Raw genomic sequence first — 19,095 nt, forward strand, 5'->3', positions numbered from 1 at the left:
ATTAATTCCTAATCTCATAAATTAAAACTTGCGCAAGAATATTAATAAATGTCGACCATTTATTAAATGTCTTAATGGCATAATACGTTTTATATATAATTGGAAACTTATTATTATGACATACCTTACTTATACCTTACAAATTTAATATATTCTCTTTAACCAAACTTAATTTAATTAACATACCTTAATAATAGTGATTACTTGCGCAAGTCTCGCAAGTATTATTTTTTGCGTCATTAATACTCTTCACCATCACAAGACTATATATAGAGTTCAAAGTCGAGTTCAAGCAACACAACCATTCTTCTCTTTTGAAAGCAAAATGGAAATGGTTGCATGTATCACGCATCTATTGTTTAAGCTTTCTTATGTTTTTGATCGTTCTAATTTAAATTCTATTTTGTGATCTTGAGCAGGTTTATGATCCAAGAGATGATAATCAATACTTAGCTCACAGACGAACATCATTACTGGTAATTTATTCGAGACTTTTCTTCTCCAATTATTTTGTTCTCTTGCTCTCCACATTGTCTCTCTATCAATCTTTGAGACGAAAAAGTTTTTTTTTGTCGCCAAAAAGATCACAAAACTTCCTCCATCCATTCATGATGCATCTCATCGGGTTTGTTCTACCAACTATACAATTTTGTTTTTGTTTCGGTATTGTATACATCTTCAAATCTTTTTGTTATAATCAATGTCACTAAATTTGGTGAAACTGATCTTGCAGAGCTGGAGCCTTGGATTTGAGTCTAAGTTTTGGGGTTGAATCTATATGTATTTTATAATATATTTCTTCTTTGTTTTCTTATATGCATAATTACAATAAACACCATTCTTGATGTTTCGTCACAATTCATTGTTGAACCTCATGAATGTAATTTCTTTTTTGTTGATTTTTTGTAGTTTCTTTTTTTATTTATTGGTTCTATTGGTTGATTTTTTAGTTGATTTTTGTAATAACCTCATCAACCAATTTCATGAATGTAATAACCTCATCAACCAAGCGATTCTATTGGCTGGTTTTTTTGTAATTTCTTTTTTGATTTATTTTTCTAATTGAGTTACTAATCGGAAAGTTACATTAATTGTAATCTCATTAATCATAACTTGCGCAAGAATCTTAATAAATGTCGACCATTTAAATTAATTTATAATCTCATTAATCATACCCTTGCGCAAGAATATTAATAAATGTCAACCATTTATTAAATGTCTTAATGGCATAATACGTGTAATATTATAACTTTCTCCCAAAACGTTTTTATTATGTTTATATTATTAATCTAAACTTGATAATATTAATTAAATTCACTCATTCACTATACATATATATAGTATAAAAATGAGTCAAATGAAGGCAAAACAATCAAATATATAATTATAAAAATACCAATCATTTTCCAATGAAAATGTGATATCATATATGTTTTATTACTTTTAGAAATTATTATATTTTATGTTTTAAGCATAATTCTCTTAATCTTATTAGTTGATTTTTTTTAAAATCATCGACTTAGTATAAAAAGGAAAGTAACAAATGTATTAATTAGTTTCCTTATTACAAATACGGTATCAAAGGTTTTTTATGAGAATACAAATATAATAATTATCTTATTATGTATTACTTGCGCATGAATATTAATTAATTGCGTGAGAATACAAATACATATGTACATCTTATATTATATTAACAATTAATTGAAATAACCGGGGCTTCTAGCTTAGTTGGTAAAGGGTTCACAGCTGTGAGTTCCGCCATCTAGGTTCGAATCCCGGCCACTGGAGAATTAACTTCTGTGGGGCCAGGATACCTCTGTATAATTAAAAAAAAAACAATTAATTGAAAAAGAACGAATCCGTTTAAATAAATACAATTGGAATTTATTGGGTTTAACTATTGATATAATGTGAGACTTGTGGACTGATTAACTATAAAATGGTCCATTTAGTTTGCTAACTAAATCAGCGCATAAAAAAAAATTAGATCTCGATAGGATCTTAATAAATAAGGCCAGTGGCACTTGAATGTAAATATTTAACAAAAGTTAGGGTTGTATTTTAATTGTACTTCAGTTTTAATAGATTAGACTAGAGTTTGACCCGCACACCCGTGCGGATATTTAATTTTATTTTTAATAAATAAATATTTATTTTTTGTAAATGATAATATATATTTTAAAAATTTATCCTATTAAATAATTGTTTAATATGAAATTTATAAAACATAACAATTTTATAGTTTATATTGAATAATTTTATTTTGTCTTGTAAATCATCAATTGTATCATCCATATTTTTAAAATATGGTTCTTCCTTTCGCACAAATGTAATTTTAGTTTCTATAGATCAAAATTTTATGATAATTTATATTTTTAGATACTATTTTAAGTATGGTGCTATATGTTGAATTTATTTTGGACTATTATTTATATGAAAATATACATAAATAATATATTTATATACAAATTTTATAATTTATTATATATTATATAAATGATCCTTTTATATTACATTTGTTTTTTTATTATTAACAAATCATGTAAAACATGACTATATAATTTTAAAACAATATGATTTTATAAATTTAGTAAATGGATAACAAAATCATTTTAAGGGAATTTATGTTTGTTTAATCATGTTTATTACTTAATTTTTGTCATCTTATTAATTAGTTAATAATAATATAACATTAATATATCTAAATTGATTTTTGTTATATTTTATGGTTGTTTGCTTAATCAATATAACATTGATTTTTTCGTGTATATTAATTAGTTATTTCAAATTTAGTTTATAAAATTAATGAGCTTAAAAATCAATTTGTTTAAATATATTTTATAAGTTTGTATTTTAAAAACATAATTAATGCTAAAACTTAGGATTGTGTAATTTATCAGTTGCATTAAATTGTAATTAATTAGTTATTTTAGTTTATGATCTAGTTAGGAAATAAGTTTTTAAATTAGGAAAGTACAAATGATACTTAATGTTAAGTTTATTAATTACTAGGATCGGCCCGCCCTACGGGCGGGATGAATATTCGGAAATAATTTAAATAGTTTGAGTAAATAATTATAATTATTATTATTAAATTTTTTATAATTATAGATATATTTAGAATTAAAGTTGAAGTGTTGTCAATAGGTTAGTGTACCCTATAATATATTCAGGTTTCTCTCTCTAGCTTAAAAGCTCCAACTTCTTTTTTTACCTATGATCATTGCCGTTGCTCTGACCGACGTTGGTGGGCTTTCTTAGCCACAGCGTCGGTCAGATCTAGTTAGATTTCTTTGTTGTTTCTCTTGCATGCATAGATCCTTTTGTTTCAGCTTTGTATCTTTCAATCTAAGATCTTGTTCAAGTTCGATGAGTTCTAATTGAATTACGCTGCAAGGTTTGGTGCTTGCATATCCTTCCTGTGATCTTTGATCTTGGGATCTGGTCGGCTCCGTCTTTGATTGTGCGTTTCTCTTCCGTGGATCATCGCAGATTTATAGCGTTGTTGTGATGGTGAAGTTGTCAAGTTTAGGAGGTTGATTTATCCTTGTCTCAATGCGACGGTGCGGTTATTTCTGTTGGACGGATTTGGCTTAACCGGCATATTCAAAGGATTTAGAGCTCTGGCTCAATTTCATCCAGCCGCTGGAAGTCTTCAGTTCAACCAGGTTCTGCCCTCAGTCTTCCTAGGTTGTACCAATTGGTTCTTATTCATGGCTCCGTAGTGGGATTTGCGTGGTGTGGAGCAGAAATAAGAGTGATGCTTTTGGTCTTCCTCAATAAAGTCTGGCAATGGATGTTTGTTATCCCTATTCTCCTCCTTTGTTTGATTGTCTTTACTAATTTCGTAACTTTATCTTGTTTGATCGGTTTTAGATTGTTAAGTTCTTAGCTTGCTTTTGTTACAGGAAATCTTTTTCTTTTGGTGCGTTTTTTCCATCTTTGAAATTGACTATTTAGTTATCTGGTCGTCATTTTGGTTGCCAATAAATTAATAATATTTATTATGCACTGAATCAGCTATACTCTCCAGACTTCTCACTAAATCGTTCAATGTGATTATCTTTCCTTACTGGATCTTTTATAAAAGGCTTATTGTCTACTTGTTTAATGAATCTGTTAACATGTTAGTGGATAATAAATAACTGCAGTAAACGTTCCATTATACATATCCCTAATGGATGTCATAATAACTTTCTTTAACTCCCTGTATTTTTTTACAGAGATCATGTGATATTAGATTATCCTTTTAACATTCAAACGCCTTCCGTGATGTAAAATATTGGTTTTTGCGTGGACCATTCTATAACTGAGACTTAATCTACCGTTAATTACCCAAACACACAGTGATTTGGCTGTCTAAATAGAAATGGTAGTCTCTAAATTAAACCAATAGGATCTAAATATCTACATGAAACAAAAACAACTTATGCCGGAATGCATATAAAACTTCATAATTTAAACTTGAATAAAGATAGTCTGAAGCAAACTTAGTGCCCATATACATGGGAAATAAAACAAAGATTCATAAGCATTATTAAGACTGAGAGTCTGATCATAAATCTATTGCTGCTACATATCAAGCGACGCGCACCTTCTTGACCAACTTCGACGGTGAGTCGCCCATCTTCTTACGCGCAGTACCAGTGGAACGTCTTAGCATCTGCTGATGCACATTACCAGTGGCCCCTCCAGATTCATACTCATCAGGAGATGGCTTGCCAGGTGGCATGTTATCATCATCTTCATTGTTTCCTCTCTGATCCAGTTAGAATGTTATATACACATGTATATATAAATATCGAGACAACATTTGGGACAACATATAGGAACAAACGGCCTGCATAAAGCACTAACTTTATAAGAATCTGAAGGTTAGAAGATAAATATGTGTTTCACCGGAAACCAGTATCAGTGCTAGAATCTTGAGTACAATATAAGAGAGTTGAGTAGAAGATTGAGGAAGAGATTGTGATTTCCAAAAGAAAATACTGACCTATTTATACCCGACCCTAGAGATCAAACCGACGCTGACAACGCATTGATGATCTCGTAGTGGGTGAATCAATTGATGGGATTAATCACGTAAAAAATCATAACGCGATCCGTTTCATGGACATTGAGGAAGTTCGTCGGTCATCTTCGCCGAATAAGAAAGAGAAGGGTTTGGATTTTTTTATGACAAAAAATTAGGTTAAGCGCAGATAGTATTCATTGGGCCGAATCACCCTTTAACCTAAGCCCAATAAAATTGTATGTACAAATAATGAAGAAACAGCCCAGACTACAGACGATAAACAAACGAAGAAATGATGAGTTACGTGCTGAGTTACACGTGTCGTCATGGCAGGGAATGAATTAATGAGCTGTCATCCTACGTGTCTTCACATGAGGGATACACCCTTCTTTATAGTAATAGACTTCAATGGCATTGCTTTGTAAATTTGTAACTTTAAGGGTTATTTCTTATTTGTATTTCTCTTTTAATAAAATAGATGTAATTCATATTTTATTTGATAATATTTTGGTTTTTTGCGAGTATTCAGTTATACTTTTATATATGTCTAGCTTTTATTTTACAATAATTAATTTAAATAAATATTTATTTTTTGATATTATATATAGTTTAATTTTATAACAGTGTAGTTCATATGTCTTATTCAGCATATTTTTATGTAATTCATTTTGTTAACCATTGTTAATACATACCAATAAATTTTCACACATTTTCTACACCAAAATTCATTGTAAAATAATAAAATATAGAAAAACCCCAACATATAAAAATAAATATTTATAGTTTTTCTGCAAATTTTACTTTGAAAACTTATTTAATTATATTCTAAATTTTAGAATTACATACATTATTCTTTTTCATTTTATCTTATATTAATAATAATTATTATTATTATAAATTTTTGAATTATATATGACTAAAGCTAGTTAAAGTTCTTATTCATCATTAATCAGATATAAGATAGGTTAAGATCTGTTAGAGAAGATTGTGCTTTTTGCAATTTAACATGGAAGCTATAGTATATATAATGGGATATGAAACCATTAAGTATTTTGCAAATTTATCAAACTAATTTGCTTAAACAATTTTTATTTATATTTTTTTCAAATATTGCATCGATCTTGTGTTAGTATAAATGAATTAAACTTGTATGATATTATATAGAGAGATGGCGATTAATATAAAATATTCCATTGCTTTGTTTTGGTTTATTCTTTAGTTATGCATGAAGATGAAAATGATTAGGAGAATATTAAAGATTATGGTTTGATAAATTTTCATGGGAAGATATTGGCAAGGCATTAGTGCCGACAGAAATGTTGCATTGATTGTACTTGATTTCTAGAGGCTGATTTAATTGTGGCGTTAGATTAATTTAGGAAATCTGTATTATTAAAAAGGAAAATACAGAATACTAATTACATATTTAATAACTAATTCAATGGCATTCTAGTGTAAATAAATTCTAAGTATAAGGGTTAATTTTTATTTGTACTTCTGTTTTAATATACTAGATGGTCCATTTAGTTTGCTAACTAAATCAGCGCATAAAGAAAAATTAGATCTCGATAGGATCTTAATTAATAAGGCCAGTGGCACTTGAATGTAAATATTTAGCAAAAGTTAGTGTTATATTTTAATTGTACTTCAGTTTTAATAGATTAGATTGGTGATAAGAGGAGTGACTTATCTACCTTATATATTACTAAGGATCCCTTCCAACTATCGATGTGGGATACTTTGTGTCTAATACGCCCTCTCGAGATGATGATTTTCTGAGCGTCAATCTCGGAATGTTCGGACAAGAATCGATAGGCCAACTTTGGGTCTGATCGATGTGGATCGGGTTGGACTGCGTGATAAGAGGAGTGACTTATCTACCTTATATATTACTAAGGATCCCTTCCAACTATCGATGTGGGACACTTTGTGTCTAATACGCCCCTCGAGATGATGGTTTTCTGAGCGTCAATCTCGGAATGTTCGGACAAGGATCGATAGGCCAACTTTGGGCCTGATCGATGTGGATCGGGTTGGACTGCGTGGATCGGACTCTGATACCATGTTAAGCTAGATGAGCTCCACACTTAAAACCAATTGGTGATAAGAGGAGTGACTCATCCACCTTATATATTACTAAGGATTCCTTCCAACTACCGGTATGGGATACTTTGTGTCTAATAGAACTTCTTTATTTCCTTCTCTGCTTTATAAAATTAATCAGTTGTTAAAAAAAACACACACAGTTTCTCTTTGATTAGTTCAAGCATGAATTTAAAACTTCTGAAAAGAATGTTATTAGAAACCTAAGAAGACATTTTGACCACACAAAAAAAAAAGAAACCTAAGAAGACACATATCAGTGGAAGGTAAGCACTAACTTGTGAACGAAGGTCCTCAGTTTTGTCCAGTAGAAGCTCAATTTTCTCACCACGGTCAAGGACCTGCAAATAAATAAATTACAGAAAATTCAGTCAGTTAAATAGGAGTGGGTCACTGTTACCTCAATGAACACAGAAAATTTAAGCCGGTTATTAAAAATATGCTCAAATGAATAAAAAGAACCGTGAGATTGATATAGATAATACTATTCTGACCTTCTCAATGTTCTCCATCATAACCCCTTTCACCTCAGTCACTTGAGCCTTAACTTTAGCAAGTTTGTTGATCTCTTCAGGATGATCCACACAGTACTGCAAATGCTCCTTCAGTTTAGACCTATGGTACAACCAAACAAGTTAAAAATCATATCCAGAGAGACTAAAAAGGAAGTTTTTTTTTTAAATTCTGACGGTAGAGCTTAAGTACCCAAACTCTGTGTTCAGGCTGTTGGGTTTAGCAGTGGTAGCCTTCCTTAACTCGCTCCAAGAAGGCCATTGTCTACCTCCCAACAGCTTCAACAGCAACAACAAAATACGCTACACATACACAATTTCTTTTGTCAGATTCATTTTGCTGAAAACATTGGTCATGTATCACCTAAAGCAAGAGCCAAGTACATAACCGCATATGATCAAACATGAAGCAAACAACGAGGCCCTCTCACAAATAAGCCATATATAAAATCTCAACCGAATAAGAATACCAAAGAAAACAGAGATCCAGAGAGATCCAAACCAAGAGATGAAAGTGATGAGCTGAATTAGAAAGCAGTAGCAATAGGGAATGTACATGAATATAACTGGTTTGACCGATTGTTTCAGTTTTGAGTTTGAGCAAGAAAAGTGACAAGGCTGCTTTTCATCTGCAACTTCATAAAGAGACGGTAGTCGACTTGCTCCCTATATCTCTCTATTGATGACGACATTAGCCTATATTTCTGCTTTTCTGGAGCTTCTTTTTCCATTGAAGCTTGAGGGCAAGCTTCTTAGCGAGGGGGTATCGATAGGCACTGGCAAGTGTATCGTAGACAGAAGAAGAAGAACTTAGCCGTGGAGGATGAGAACGAAGGAAAGCAGACGACTAAAACAGTCATGGATTTTAAATGTGTAAAGGAAAACAAATTCCTCAAGGACTTGGAACCCTCTCGTTTATGGAGTAAGCAAATGTGACGCACGAGGGACATATAATGCATGGCACTGTGGTCTTCCTCTGTAAGAAAGTCTTTGAGACTAACACACCGCCAATACAACAACACTATAAGCAAGCAAGCAAGAAATAGAAAGTACATGCAGCAGCGACTGGAAAGCAGTAGCAAAATTAACTTCATTGGCAACCTTAAAATGCCGAAACACACAAAAGATCTTCACAGAAGCAGAACAAATCCCAAAAATATACAAACCAATGTCACTGCGTACCACCAATAACTAAATAGCTCCACTGTAATCAATTGCAATACGAACAGAAAGATACATACTTATGTCTACGAAATTAGTTCGCCTTCAGAAACTTACTGTTACGCGAATCCAAGGCATAAATAGAATCATATCCACACAAAATTGTGAATTCATACAGAGCCGTTAAACAATTATTTTTATGTTTTTATTCCAAATCTAAAGCTTTCATCATCTTAGAGACTCTCATTATTCTTGTATTTAAGGCCCATACTATTCAGTCCACAAAACCTTCGGGAATCTCGAAAGCACCAAAGGAGAAAGAAGAATCACAGAGATGTACTCCGCTAATTCACACGACATTAGTGAGACCAGAAAACTTATTGTGTGACACATGTAGGGTCTTCTGTTAGCTACGCCATAATGGCTAAGTTTGAAAAAAAATATGTGAGAAATTTCAAACTGATGTGTTTCCAAGTTAATACGTAAGTAAAGTCAACTAACTTGGATTTCATTTCAGAATTGAGTGGCAATCAATCACTTGGCAATTAAGTTCTTCAAGCCAGAATACAAATACTCCACGTAGCTCTATCTTTTTCAAAGTCAAGTTGTGTGGGTGACATATCTTTATTTATACCACCAACCTCTCTCTCTCACTTTTCTTAAACCAAAAATAATTCTTCTTCTAAAGTTTTAATAAAGACCATGTCTGAATCCCGTTTGCATTTGCATTTTCTCTCGCTAATCTTGCTCTGTTGTGTCTCCCTTTCAAGCTTCTTCGATTTAAACATCGACTATAGTAGCTATGTTGCTTGTGGTCCCCATCAGACTCAAGCTCTCACAGAGTTCATGAACGAGTTTGATTGCAGCCAGTGCAACCTCAGTGATCCCTTTAATGGAGTCTGGTGCGATAACTCCACTGGTGCGGTAACAATGCTACGACTCAGGGCATGTCTCAGTGGAACTCTAAAGCCCTATAGTAGCCTCTTCAGGTTACATCACCTCCGTTTCCTTAACCTCAGTCAAAACAACTTCATCTCATCTTCACTTCCTTCGGAATTTGGCAATCTCAGCAGGTTAGAGGTCTTATCTCTTAAAAAAAGTCGCTTTGTAGGCCAAGTTCCTTCCTCTTTTAATAACCTAAGCCTTCTTTCCTATTTATCTCTTTCTCGAAACCAACTCACTGGTAGTTTCCCACTTATATGGAATCTAACAAAGCTCTCGTTTTTAAGCCTTTATAGTAACTATTTCTCTGGAACTCTGAATCCCAATAGCCTGTTTGAGTTGCACCACCTCCGTTACCTTGACCTAAGTGAAAACAACTTCAGTTCATCACTCCCTTCTGAGTTTGGGAATCTCAACAAACTTGAGATCTTGTCTCTTTCCTCCAATGACTTTTTCGGCCAAGTTCCTCCCACAATTAGTAACCTAACCTTGTTAACCAACTTGAACCTTGAAGACAACCAGCTCACTGGTAGTTTCCCACTTGTTCAAAATCTAACCATGCTTTCAGTTATAGTAATCAATGATAATCAGTTATCTGGAACCATTCCATCTTCTCTCTTCACCATGCCGTCCTTATCAATTCTCAATCTGCATGGAAACCATCTCACATGTTCTATTGAATTTCCTAACTCCTCCACCCCATCTAGGCTGGAGTACTTGCACCTTGGGCATAACCATTTTGAAGGGAAAATCATAGAGCCTATCTCAAAGATCATCAACCTCAAGGTTCTTGACCTTTCTTTCCTAAACACAAGTTACCCGATTGATGTAAGCCGCTTCTCCTCGCTAAAGTCTTTAATACAGCTTGATCTTTCCGGTAATAGTATATCTCCGGCCAGTTTACATACAGATTCAGACATCCCAACAAACATGAAGATTTTGTTGTTACAAGGCTGCAGCATCAGCGAGTTCCCAAATATCTTAAAGAACCTTGAGAAGTTGGAGATTCTATCACTGTCCGGCAATAGAATCAAAGGGAAAATCCCAGAGTGGTTATGGAAGCTTCCTAGTCTTACCACCGTGTTTGTTTCAAATAATTCCATTACTGGTTTCGAAGGTCCATTGGACGTTTTGGTAAATTCATCGTTGAAGAATTTAGCTATTGGGATAAACTGCTTTGAAGGAGAAATTCCTATTCTGCCATTCTCTATCAACGTCTTTGAAGCATCAGACAACAAATTCACAGGGAGCATATCTCTTTCATTCTGTAATTATAGGTCTCTGACGCAACTAAAGCTAGGTTACAACAACCTCACTGGTCCAATTCCTCAATGCTTGAGTCACAACAACTTGACGATTTTGAATCTCCGGAAGAACAACTTGGAAGGAAGTATTCCTGACGCCTTTTACATTGGTGCTTCTCTACGTTCACTCGATGTTGGACACAATCGATTAACTGGAAAACTTCCAAGATCTCTTCAAAATTGCTCATCTCTGGAGTTTCTAGTTGTTGACCACAACAGAATCGAAGACAAGTTTCCTTTCTGGCTCAAGGCTTTACCAAATTTTCAAATCCTTATCCTCACTTCAAACAAGTTCTATGGATCTATATCTCCTCCTGATCAAGGTCCTCTTGGGTTTCCAGAGCTGCACATATTTGAGATATCTGATAATAAGTTTACTGGAAGTTTGCCACCAAGTTACTTTGTCAATTGGAAAGCATCGTCACTTACGATGAATGAAGATGGTGGTCTATATATGCTAAATGGAAAAATTATCTCTGAGAGATGGGCCTATTATGATATAGAGACTATAGATTTGCGATACAAAGGTCTATCTATGGAGCAAGGGAGGGTCCTTAGTTCCTTTGCCACCATTGATTTTTCTGGGAACAGAATTGAAGGACAGATTCCTGAATCCATTGGTCTCTTGAAAGCATTGATTGCACTCAACTTCTCAAACAACGCTTTCACAGGCCATATTCCTCCGTCTTTTTCCAATCTGAGCAATCTCGAGTCACTGGACCTATCAAGTAACCAACTCTCAGGGACTATTCCTAATGGACTTGGAAGCCTCTCGTTTTTGGAGTACATAAATTTGTCTCACAACCAACTCAAGGGTGAAATACCACAAGGAACACAAATTACTGGGCAGCCTAAATCTTCATTCGAAGGGAATGCAAGGCTTTGTGGTCTTCCTCTACAGGAAACTTGCTTCGGGACTATTACACCACCAACACAACAACCTCTGAAGGAAGAAGAAGAAGAAGAAGATGAAGAAGTGTTGAACTGGAAAGGTGTGACAATAGGGTATGGACCTGGAGTGTTGCTTGGATTAGCAATAGCACATCTCATTGCTACATACAAACCGGAGTGGCTTGTTATGGTAATTGGTCCGAACAAGCTCAGAAACCGTTAGGATTGTTTTCAGTTTGATTATGATCCTTCCATGTATATCAAGTGGTTGATATGATTCCTTTTGTATGGAAGCATCTCTTTATGTTTGTTGTTGATTATCTGATGCTTTGTTTCTATTTTGTTTTCTATAAAGTAAGAACTAAGAAGGGTGAATGTTTAATAGTCAATTCATGGGCATCTCTCTTTTTTTTCTACTGGGTAAAATGGAAAAAGCAATGAAGATGGTGAAAAGTATATTGCGGTTTATTGATATTCTAATATTCTAAAGAGAAATTGGATTGCATACAACATAGCAACACAAAAAAAAGTTTTTAACCATAACAACTTCTTGGTTATGATATTCTTTGTATAATATGTATAAAGACAAAAAAATACCCTTCATTCTACTATTTCATTTTCACTCTCACTTCCATCGGTTATCACTTCATCTTGTTCTTCTGAAACTATTTTTTCCAGAATGATCTTTATTCTCTTTCTTTTGTCTCATGATCATTTATAAGCTTTATGAAATTCTTGGAAAGTGATACTTCGCATGTTGTGTAATCATCTGATCCAACAACTATATTTGATCACGTTTCTTCATATATTTGTTTGGGTTTACAATTTTAATACTTCGATATATGTGGATTAAAAACAAAAGATGCGTAAGAACTAATGGAGAAGATGAACAGCAAATGTTGTGTTGTACTATTCAATTTGATAAATATAGAATAGTACAACACAATGTACTATAACATCATCTCCACTCCTCCTCCTCCTCCTCTTTTTCCTCTTCCTCTTACATCATCTCCACTCCTCCTCCTCCCCGTGCACGCAACTCTCACAGAAGCTTTCCTTCGTGTCATAACACATACATTTATGGTGACATTCTCAAGTTGTTATGTTAACTTTGACCCTTCCAATTTGTTAGACACTGTGTACATACTAAAAATAAAAGTTTATGTGGTTGTGTCAAGTATTCCATATTCAAACTATCATATTAACTTTGACCCTCCCAATTGGTTAAACTACTCTAATTTTCTTCATAATCTATATCCCCATATCATACGTCATATATTCCATACTATTTTAAATTACAGTATAGTATGATAAATTTCTTTTCTCTTCTTTTGTAATTTATATCTCCTTCTATGCCTCATAATTCTTCTTACTCAATATTTGATCAGTTACACTGTTTTGTTCTCTAACACTATTTCTATCTCTAAAGAAACTTTAAAGAATTTCATATATACAAATTTTGTGGGTGTGTCGAGTATTCTATACCATAATATGTATAGTATAGTCACGTAATGGATAAAAGTTTGGGTTTAGGGTTTATGGTTTAAGATTAGGGTTTGGGTTTAGGGTATATGGTTTGGGTTTAGGGTATATGGTTTGGGTTTAGGGTTCATAGTTTGGATTTAGGGTTTATAGTTCAGGGTTTAGGTTTAGGGTATATGATTTGGGTTTAGAATTTTAGATTTGGGTTTAGGATATATGAATTTGTGTTTGTTTATTTGTCTTTGCCTATATTATATGATTTGGGTTTAGGTTTAGGGTTTCTCTCTCTCTCTCTCTCAATTTATCATCTTATACTCTATTTTAAATTACAGTATAGTATGATACGTTTCTTTTTCTCTTCTTTTGCACTTTGTATCTCCTTCTCTACCTTCTGATTCTTCTTACTCACTACTTGATCAGTTACATTATTTTGTTTTCCAACACCATCGCCACTCATCAGCTATTTCTCTAAAGAAATTTTAGAGAATTTCCTATATACAAAGTTTGTAGGTGTGTCGAGTTTTCCATACCATAATATGTATAACATAGTCATGTAATGATAATGGTTTGAGTTTAGGGTTTAGTGTTTAGGATTAGGGTTTGGGTTTAGGGTACATGGTTTGGGTATATGGTTTGGATTTAAGGTTTTGGTTTGGGTTTAGTGTTCAGAATTTGGGTTTAGGGTTTATGGTTTAGTGTTTGGGTTTAGGGTATATGGTTTGGGTTTAGGGTTTAGATTTGGGTTTAAGATTTAGGATTTGGGTTTAGGGTTTAGAGTATATGGTTTGAATTTAGGGTTTAGGTTTGGGTTTAAGATTTAGGATTTGGGTTTAGGGTTTACATTTTATGTTTTGAATAATCTATTCTATATCTATATTATATATAGAATAGTATATAATTCGAGCATTTGATAATACACAGATACGTTTTTCCATGTATGACTATATTCTTAATTGTCATAATCTTTCGACTATACATGTTATATAGTATAGTATTACAAATTCAGTTTTAGAGCTTCAAAATCAAACACACGCGCCTAAAAAAAGATTTTGGTCAAGATTGTGTGCTAATTATCCCATCCACCGTTTGCAACGGTAGAATGGCTATATGGTTGAGTTTTTCATCCCTTAAGTACATCTCACAAATTCTCCATATTCTAAAAGCAAAGAAACTGTTGAGACCTAATGTGACATAAAGACACCTAACGACCTTTTTGTATAGAAAGCTTTGTGATTAGGTCACTGATTAATTTGGAGTACAATAACTAAAATAGGTCAACTGGAATCGATTGCAATACGAACAGAAAGTTGTTAATCCAAGGCTTATAGAGAATCATATCTATACAAAATTGTGAATTCATAACAGAACAAGTGAACAACTATACAATTATTTTAATGTTTTACTCCAAATAGAAAGTTTTCCTCATCTAACATACTCTCATTATTTTGTCGAAAAAGAAACGATACGACCCAATATCTTCTTGTATTTCTGGCTCATATCATACTACACACACTATACAGAACCTCAGAATCTCGAAAACACCAAAGAAGAAAGAAGAATGACAGAGATGTAACTCAGCTAATTCACACATTTCTCCACGCGAAATTACACAATACACATACCAAATGGAGATTCTTGTTCCCTTAGTGTAAGGTCTTCTGTTAGCTAAACCATAACGTGACCACTTTGTCTATGAGACTATGACCAGGTCTGCGATTTGACACTCCACTAACATTATGTGCATGTCGACGATGTCGTTATGCTAAACTGATTTTTGTAGTTTTGAACCTATATGAGAAATTTCAAAGTGATGTCTTTCCAATCCAAGTTTTTTTTATTTTGTATTTTTCTGTTAAACTATTCCTATCCACAGTTATACGCTATAAAATCAACTAACGTGGATTTCATTACAGGATTGAGTGGCAATTAGCCACTTTGCCATACAGTACCACAAGCCAAATTACAAAGACTTCAACTTAGCTCTCTTTCGTCTTCTAGGTCAAGTTGGGTGACATAGCTCCAGCTGAAACCGACATATCATTATTTATACCACAAACTAAGGTGCGACGTACAGTACGGGTTGTCACAAAACAACGAGTGTTTTGGTTCTTGTTCGAGAGACAAGAAATAATAATGATTGGCACTTGTAACGCCCCGATCGTCCATAGCTAATGAGCCACTTATGTCCGTGGGCCCATCTGACGGTCGGTCGTTAATCTCTTAAGTCTCGAAATCATTGTTTACTGACCCTGCAATAGTTTCTATTCATGGGTTGTTCTTGACCTTATCATTAATAAAACATACTCCCTCCGTTTCAATATACTTGATGTTTTAGAGAAGTTTGTTGTTTCATAATAGATGATGTTTGCACAAATCTATGTAACTTTAACTTTATCAAAAACTGTGTAACCAATTGAATTTTTATTTATAATTAAATCAATTAGTCTTAAATTATAATTTAGTAATACTTTTAGTGAAAAATAGTTTTTTTTAATATTTGTGCATTAAAGTAAAACATCAAATAATATGGAACAGAGGGAGTATATCTTTCATAGATCATAGCCCAAACTTTCATCTGTTAGATAACTTCTTATGTAAGTCACCGAAAACTCGAAAACCAGAGTGGATTTTAGATTCAACACTACATTCTTTTCCCAGCACATATGTTGCAATTCTCACTTTCAATCAACCCCTCAATCATGTGAACCGACCTTAAAACATGAACATGTTAGATCCCATTAACCTTCAAAATATACGTAAATCAACCGAGGGAAGGTCGGCCTAGACCCTAGGGAAGAGTAGTTTATCATCATTGTTACTAGTTGTCCTCTCCTCATCACAGTGAACAAAACAGAGATTGGAAAGACATAAGAACTACCTAGCTCGAGCGTGGAATGCATTCAATGTGGCTAAGAAATGATTTACAATGGTTTGTGTCACTTCAAAATAACTTTTTCAAAATTAATGAAAAAAGGTCTTAATAAATTATTTACAATGGTTTATGGTTTACATGAACCATGAAACTTTAAGGAACAAAACCTTAAGACAAAGAGTTCTTTTATTGGTAAATATATAGTTTACAACATCATATAAACGATCAAAAACACTTTTTTTAGTCCGAACCGTTACACGGAGACAGTGGCACGAAGTGGCTCAAGAGCTTTCCTGATCTTCTCAACTGCAGCTCGTAGAACGTCGAGAGATGTGGCGTATGAAATCCGAATACAAGTATCGTCCCCAAAAGCATCGCCAGGAACCGTTGCAACCTATTTCGAAACCAAAAAACATATCAACACTTTTAACTAAAAAGCTATGTAGATGTGTAAATAAAATGCTTTTGAAATGGTTTTAACCTGAAACTTGTCAAGAAAGTATAATGCAAGAGACGATGAGTCACTGATCAAACCAAAACCTTCAGCTTCTGCTCCATAGTAAGCACTGAAGTCAATAAAGAGATAAAAGGCTCCCTGCATGTAAAATAATAACACCAACAATCAAGAACAAGAAGGCTGAAGAAGAAACTAGTAAGTTAATAGCTTCAAAGAGAAGAAGCACCTGAGGTTCAGAGATCTTAACACCTTCCATTTCACGAAAGTTTTTAACCAAGAAATCTCTTCTCTCTCTGTATGCTTTCACCATCTCAGCTACAGTCTCTCCTCCAGCTTTTCCTAAACCAAGTGCAGCAACACCTGCCTTCTGAGCTATGCTACTAGCTCCTGAACTAACCTTTTAAAGAAACCACAACCAATTTCATCTCACTATCACGTCCTTTTTTCCAATAAAAGACATAAGTTTTGTTTATATATATATATATATATATATATAGATACCTGGCCTTGTAATTTACTGCAAGCTGCCACTATATGTTTAGGACCAGCAAGATATCCAAGCCTCCAACCCGTCATAGCGAAAGCCTTTACATATCATGTTTTCAGTAAAGATTTTGATCGGTTAACACTAAACCAAAGATTTAAAAAAAAAAAGACTTTACCTTAGAGAAACCGTTTACTGTCAAAGTTCTTTCATACATGTTAGGCAAAGAAGCAAAGCTTGTGTGTGTTGCAGGCGCATATATTATATGTTCATATATTTCATCTGATAGTACCTGCAAAAGAAAACAGATTTAGCAAAAAGCCACAAAAGATTGAGTTGTGTGTTTAATGCTAAATAGTAAAAATACCATAAGCCTTGGATGTTTAGCAATGATCCTTGCAATCTCTTCAAGCAAACTTTTGGGGTAAACAGATCCAGTAGGGTTAGAAGGAGAACAGAGGATAAGAAGTCTAGATTTTTCAGTCAGTCTAGACTCAAGATCCTTCGGATCCAACAGGAAGTTATCAGAGATTTTTGTAGGAATAATCACTGGCGTTGCATCCGCCAACCTCGCTTGTTCAGTGTAACTCACCCAATACGGTGCAGGAATTATAACCTATAAAAAAAAACAACACTCCACAGTTACAAAACAAAACAAAACAAAAGAAGTTTAGTTATTTAGTTACTTCATCTCCAGGAGAGCAAACTGCAAGCACTGCTTGTAAGAGACTTTGCTTAGCTCCATTGCTAACCAATATCTGATCCGGTGCATAAGTCAATCCATTCTCCTCTACAATTGAAAAAAAAAAACAGAACACAAACATTTTCAGACATAACTGAAACACAAAGCAAAAAGTGTGTTTTTATCCTTTTTTTTTTTACCTTTTAACTTGTGACAGATTGCTTCCCTAAGTTCTGTAATACCTGCATTCAGCGAATACCTAGTGAAACCATCTCGAATCGCATTCACCCCAGCCTAACACGAGACAAATGATTCAGCAAAGAGAGAAACATAACGAAACCACTTGGGAGAAATGTGTGTTAATTATTAATAATAATAAACCTCAGCTACGACTCGAGGCGTGTCGAAATCGGGTTCTCCAGCAGCGAGTCTGATGACGGGAACACCGGACTGAACAAGAGTGGAGGCGAGGTCGGTAATAACCATGGTCTTGGAAGGTTTCAAGGACTTCACACGTGGGCTAAGCGAAGTATCTACTGATGATGATGTTGAAGACAGAAGAGCCTCTGCATCGTTTGGTTTGGCCATGGCACTGATTCTAGATGAGATCTTACAGTACCTAACCAAAGTTCAAATCTTTAAAATTAAAACAGTGATTTTCGAATTTCAAAGTTCTGAACTTTTTAAATGTTGAACAGAGAGAGGAGGAGACTCACGAGAGGGAGAGAGGGAGTGGTTGGAACCGGATCGACCCGATAGGCTTCTTTGAATCTGGGTATGGTGCGGTGGCGGTGAATGCGGAGGAAATGACGGCGGCGGAGGTGTGAGAAGACATTGGAGAAGGTGAGTGGGGTTGGTGAGAAGAGGTCGAGCTTTTGGGGGGGATTTGTAGAGAAGAGAGATTGTTGGAGGAGTTGGTGAGGCCAAATTTATTTATATTGTTTTTGGAAAAAAATTGGCCACCAACCCTTGTCAGTCGCCGGCGGCTGATAAGATCGCCGGGAATATAAAGTTTTTTTTGGGAAGATTAACTAACCGACGTTAGTTCTTTTAACTCCGTCAGCCCAGATGATAACACTTGTTAACGCCCGTTATCATTAACTGCTCATATTGATGAAAATATTTTATGTTGTATATTTTCTTTATTATAGTTTAAAATAAATTTTAATAATAAACTAATTATTA

The 19,095-nt window shown here is 34.1% G+C and overlaps 3 protein-coding genes across 3 annotated transcripts; 1 reads left to right on the top strand and 2 right to left on the bottom strand.

Annotated features, from left to right (window-relative positions):
* Nucleotides 1-4,367: 4,367 nt before the first annotated feature.
* Nucleotides 4,368-9,156, bottom strand: LOC108854918 (uncharacterized). Its single transcript, XM_057008232.1, has 8 exons — nt 9,085-9,156; nt 8,641-8,736; nt 8,413-8,482; nt 8,192-8,253; nt 7,829-7,938; nt 7,618-7,738; nt 7,402-7,464; nt 4,368-4,762 (listed from the first exon to the last, which is right to left on the bottom strand). Exons 1-8 carry the CDS (start codon nt 9,154-9,156, stop codon nt 4,583-4,585), a joined length of 774 nt encoding a protein of 257 aa, XP_056864212.1. The 3' UTR covers nt 4,368-4,582.
* A 260-nt stretch (nt 9,157-9,416) lies between these two features.
* On the top strand, nt 9,417-12,253 carry LOC108848230 (receptor-like protein 40). The gene is made up of 2 exons (XM_018621539.2): nt 9,417-9,869; nt 10,446-12,253. Exons 1-2 carry the CDS (start codon nt 9,499-9,501, stop codon nt 12,154-12,156), a joined length of 2,082 nt encoding a protein of 693 aa, XP_018477041.1. The 5' UTR covers nt 9,417-9,498; the 3' UTR covers nt 12,157-12,253.
* Nucleotides 12,254-16,355: 4,102 nt separating this feature from the next.
* LOC108848628 (bifunctional aspartate aminotransferase and glutamate/aspartate-prephenate aminotransferase) lies at nt 16,356-18,885 on the bottom strand. The gene is made up of 10 exons (XM_018622040.2): nt 18,627-18,885; nt 18,292-18,529; nt 18,111-18,204; nt 17,915-18,018; nt 17,596-17,844; nt 17,407-17,520; nt 17,246-17,329; nt 16,971-17,141; nt 16,769-16,882; nt 16,356-16,681 (listed from the first exon to the last, which is right to left on the bottom strand). The coding sequence occupies exons 1-10, from the start codon at nt 18,743-18,745 to the stop codon at nt 16,541-16,543; spliced, it is 1,428 nt and encodes a 475-aa protein (XP_018477542.2). The 5' UTR covers nt 18,746-18,885; the 3' UTR covers nt 16,356-16,540.
* Between the last annotated feature and the right edge of the window lie 210 nt (nt 18,886-19,095).

Source organism: Raphanus sativus, chromosome 4 (assembly GCF_000801105.2).
Source record: "Raphanus sativus cultivar WK10039 chromosome 4, ASM80110v3, whole genome shotgun sequence".
Classification (NCBI taxonomy): domain Eukaryota; kingdom Viridiplantae; phylum Streptophyta; class Magnoliopsida; order Brassicales; family Brassicaceae; genus Raphanus; species Raphanus sativus.

What these genes read in the sequence shown, in the direction of transcription:
- LOC108848230 (XM_018621539.2), top strand. Translation starts at nt 9,499, where the DNA reads ATGTCTGAATCCCGTTTGCATTTGCATTTTCTCTCGCTAATCTTGCTC. An exon ending in GAATTTGGCAATCTCAGCAG is followed by an intron (nt 9,870 to 10,445) that starts GTTAGAGGTCTT and finishes CACCCCATCTAG; the next exon opens with GCTGGAGTACTTGCACCTTG.
- LOC108848628 (XM_018622040.2), bottom strand. Translation starts at nt 18,745, where the DNA reads ATGTCTTCTCACACCTCCGCCGCCGTCATTTCCTCCGCATTCACCGCC. An exon ending in TTTGCTCTCCTGGAGATGAA is followed by an intron (nt 17,845 to 17,914) that starts GTAACTAAATAA and finishes TTTTTTTTATAG; the next exon opens with GTTATAATTCCTGCACCGTA. An exon ending in CTAAACATCCAAGGCTTATG is followed by an intron (nt 17,521 to 17,595) that starts GTATTTTTACTA and finishes TTTCTTTTGCAG; the next exon opens with GTACTATCAGATGAAATATA.
- LOC108854918 (XM_057008232.1), bottom strand. Translation starts at nt 9,156, where the DNA reads ATGTCGTGTGAATTAGCGGAGTACATCTCTGTGATTCTTCTTTCTCCT. An exon ending in AGCCTGAACACAGAGTTTGG is followed by an intron (nt 7,739 to 7,828) that starts GTACTTAAGCTC and finishes GTTGTACCATAG; the next exon opens with GTCTAAACTGAAGGAGCATT. An exon ending in TGATGGAGAACATTGAGAAG is followed by an intron (nt 7,465 to 7,617) that starts GTCAGAATAGTA and finishes ATTTATTTGCAG; the next exon opens with GTCCTTGACCGTGGTGAGAA.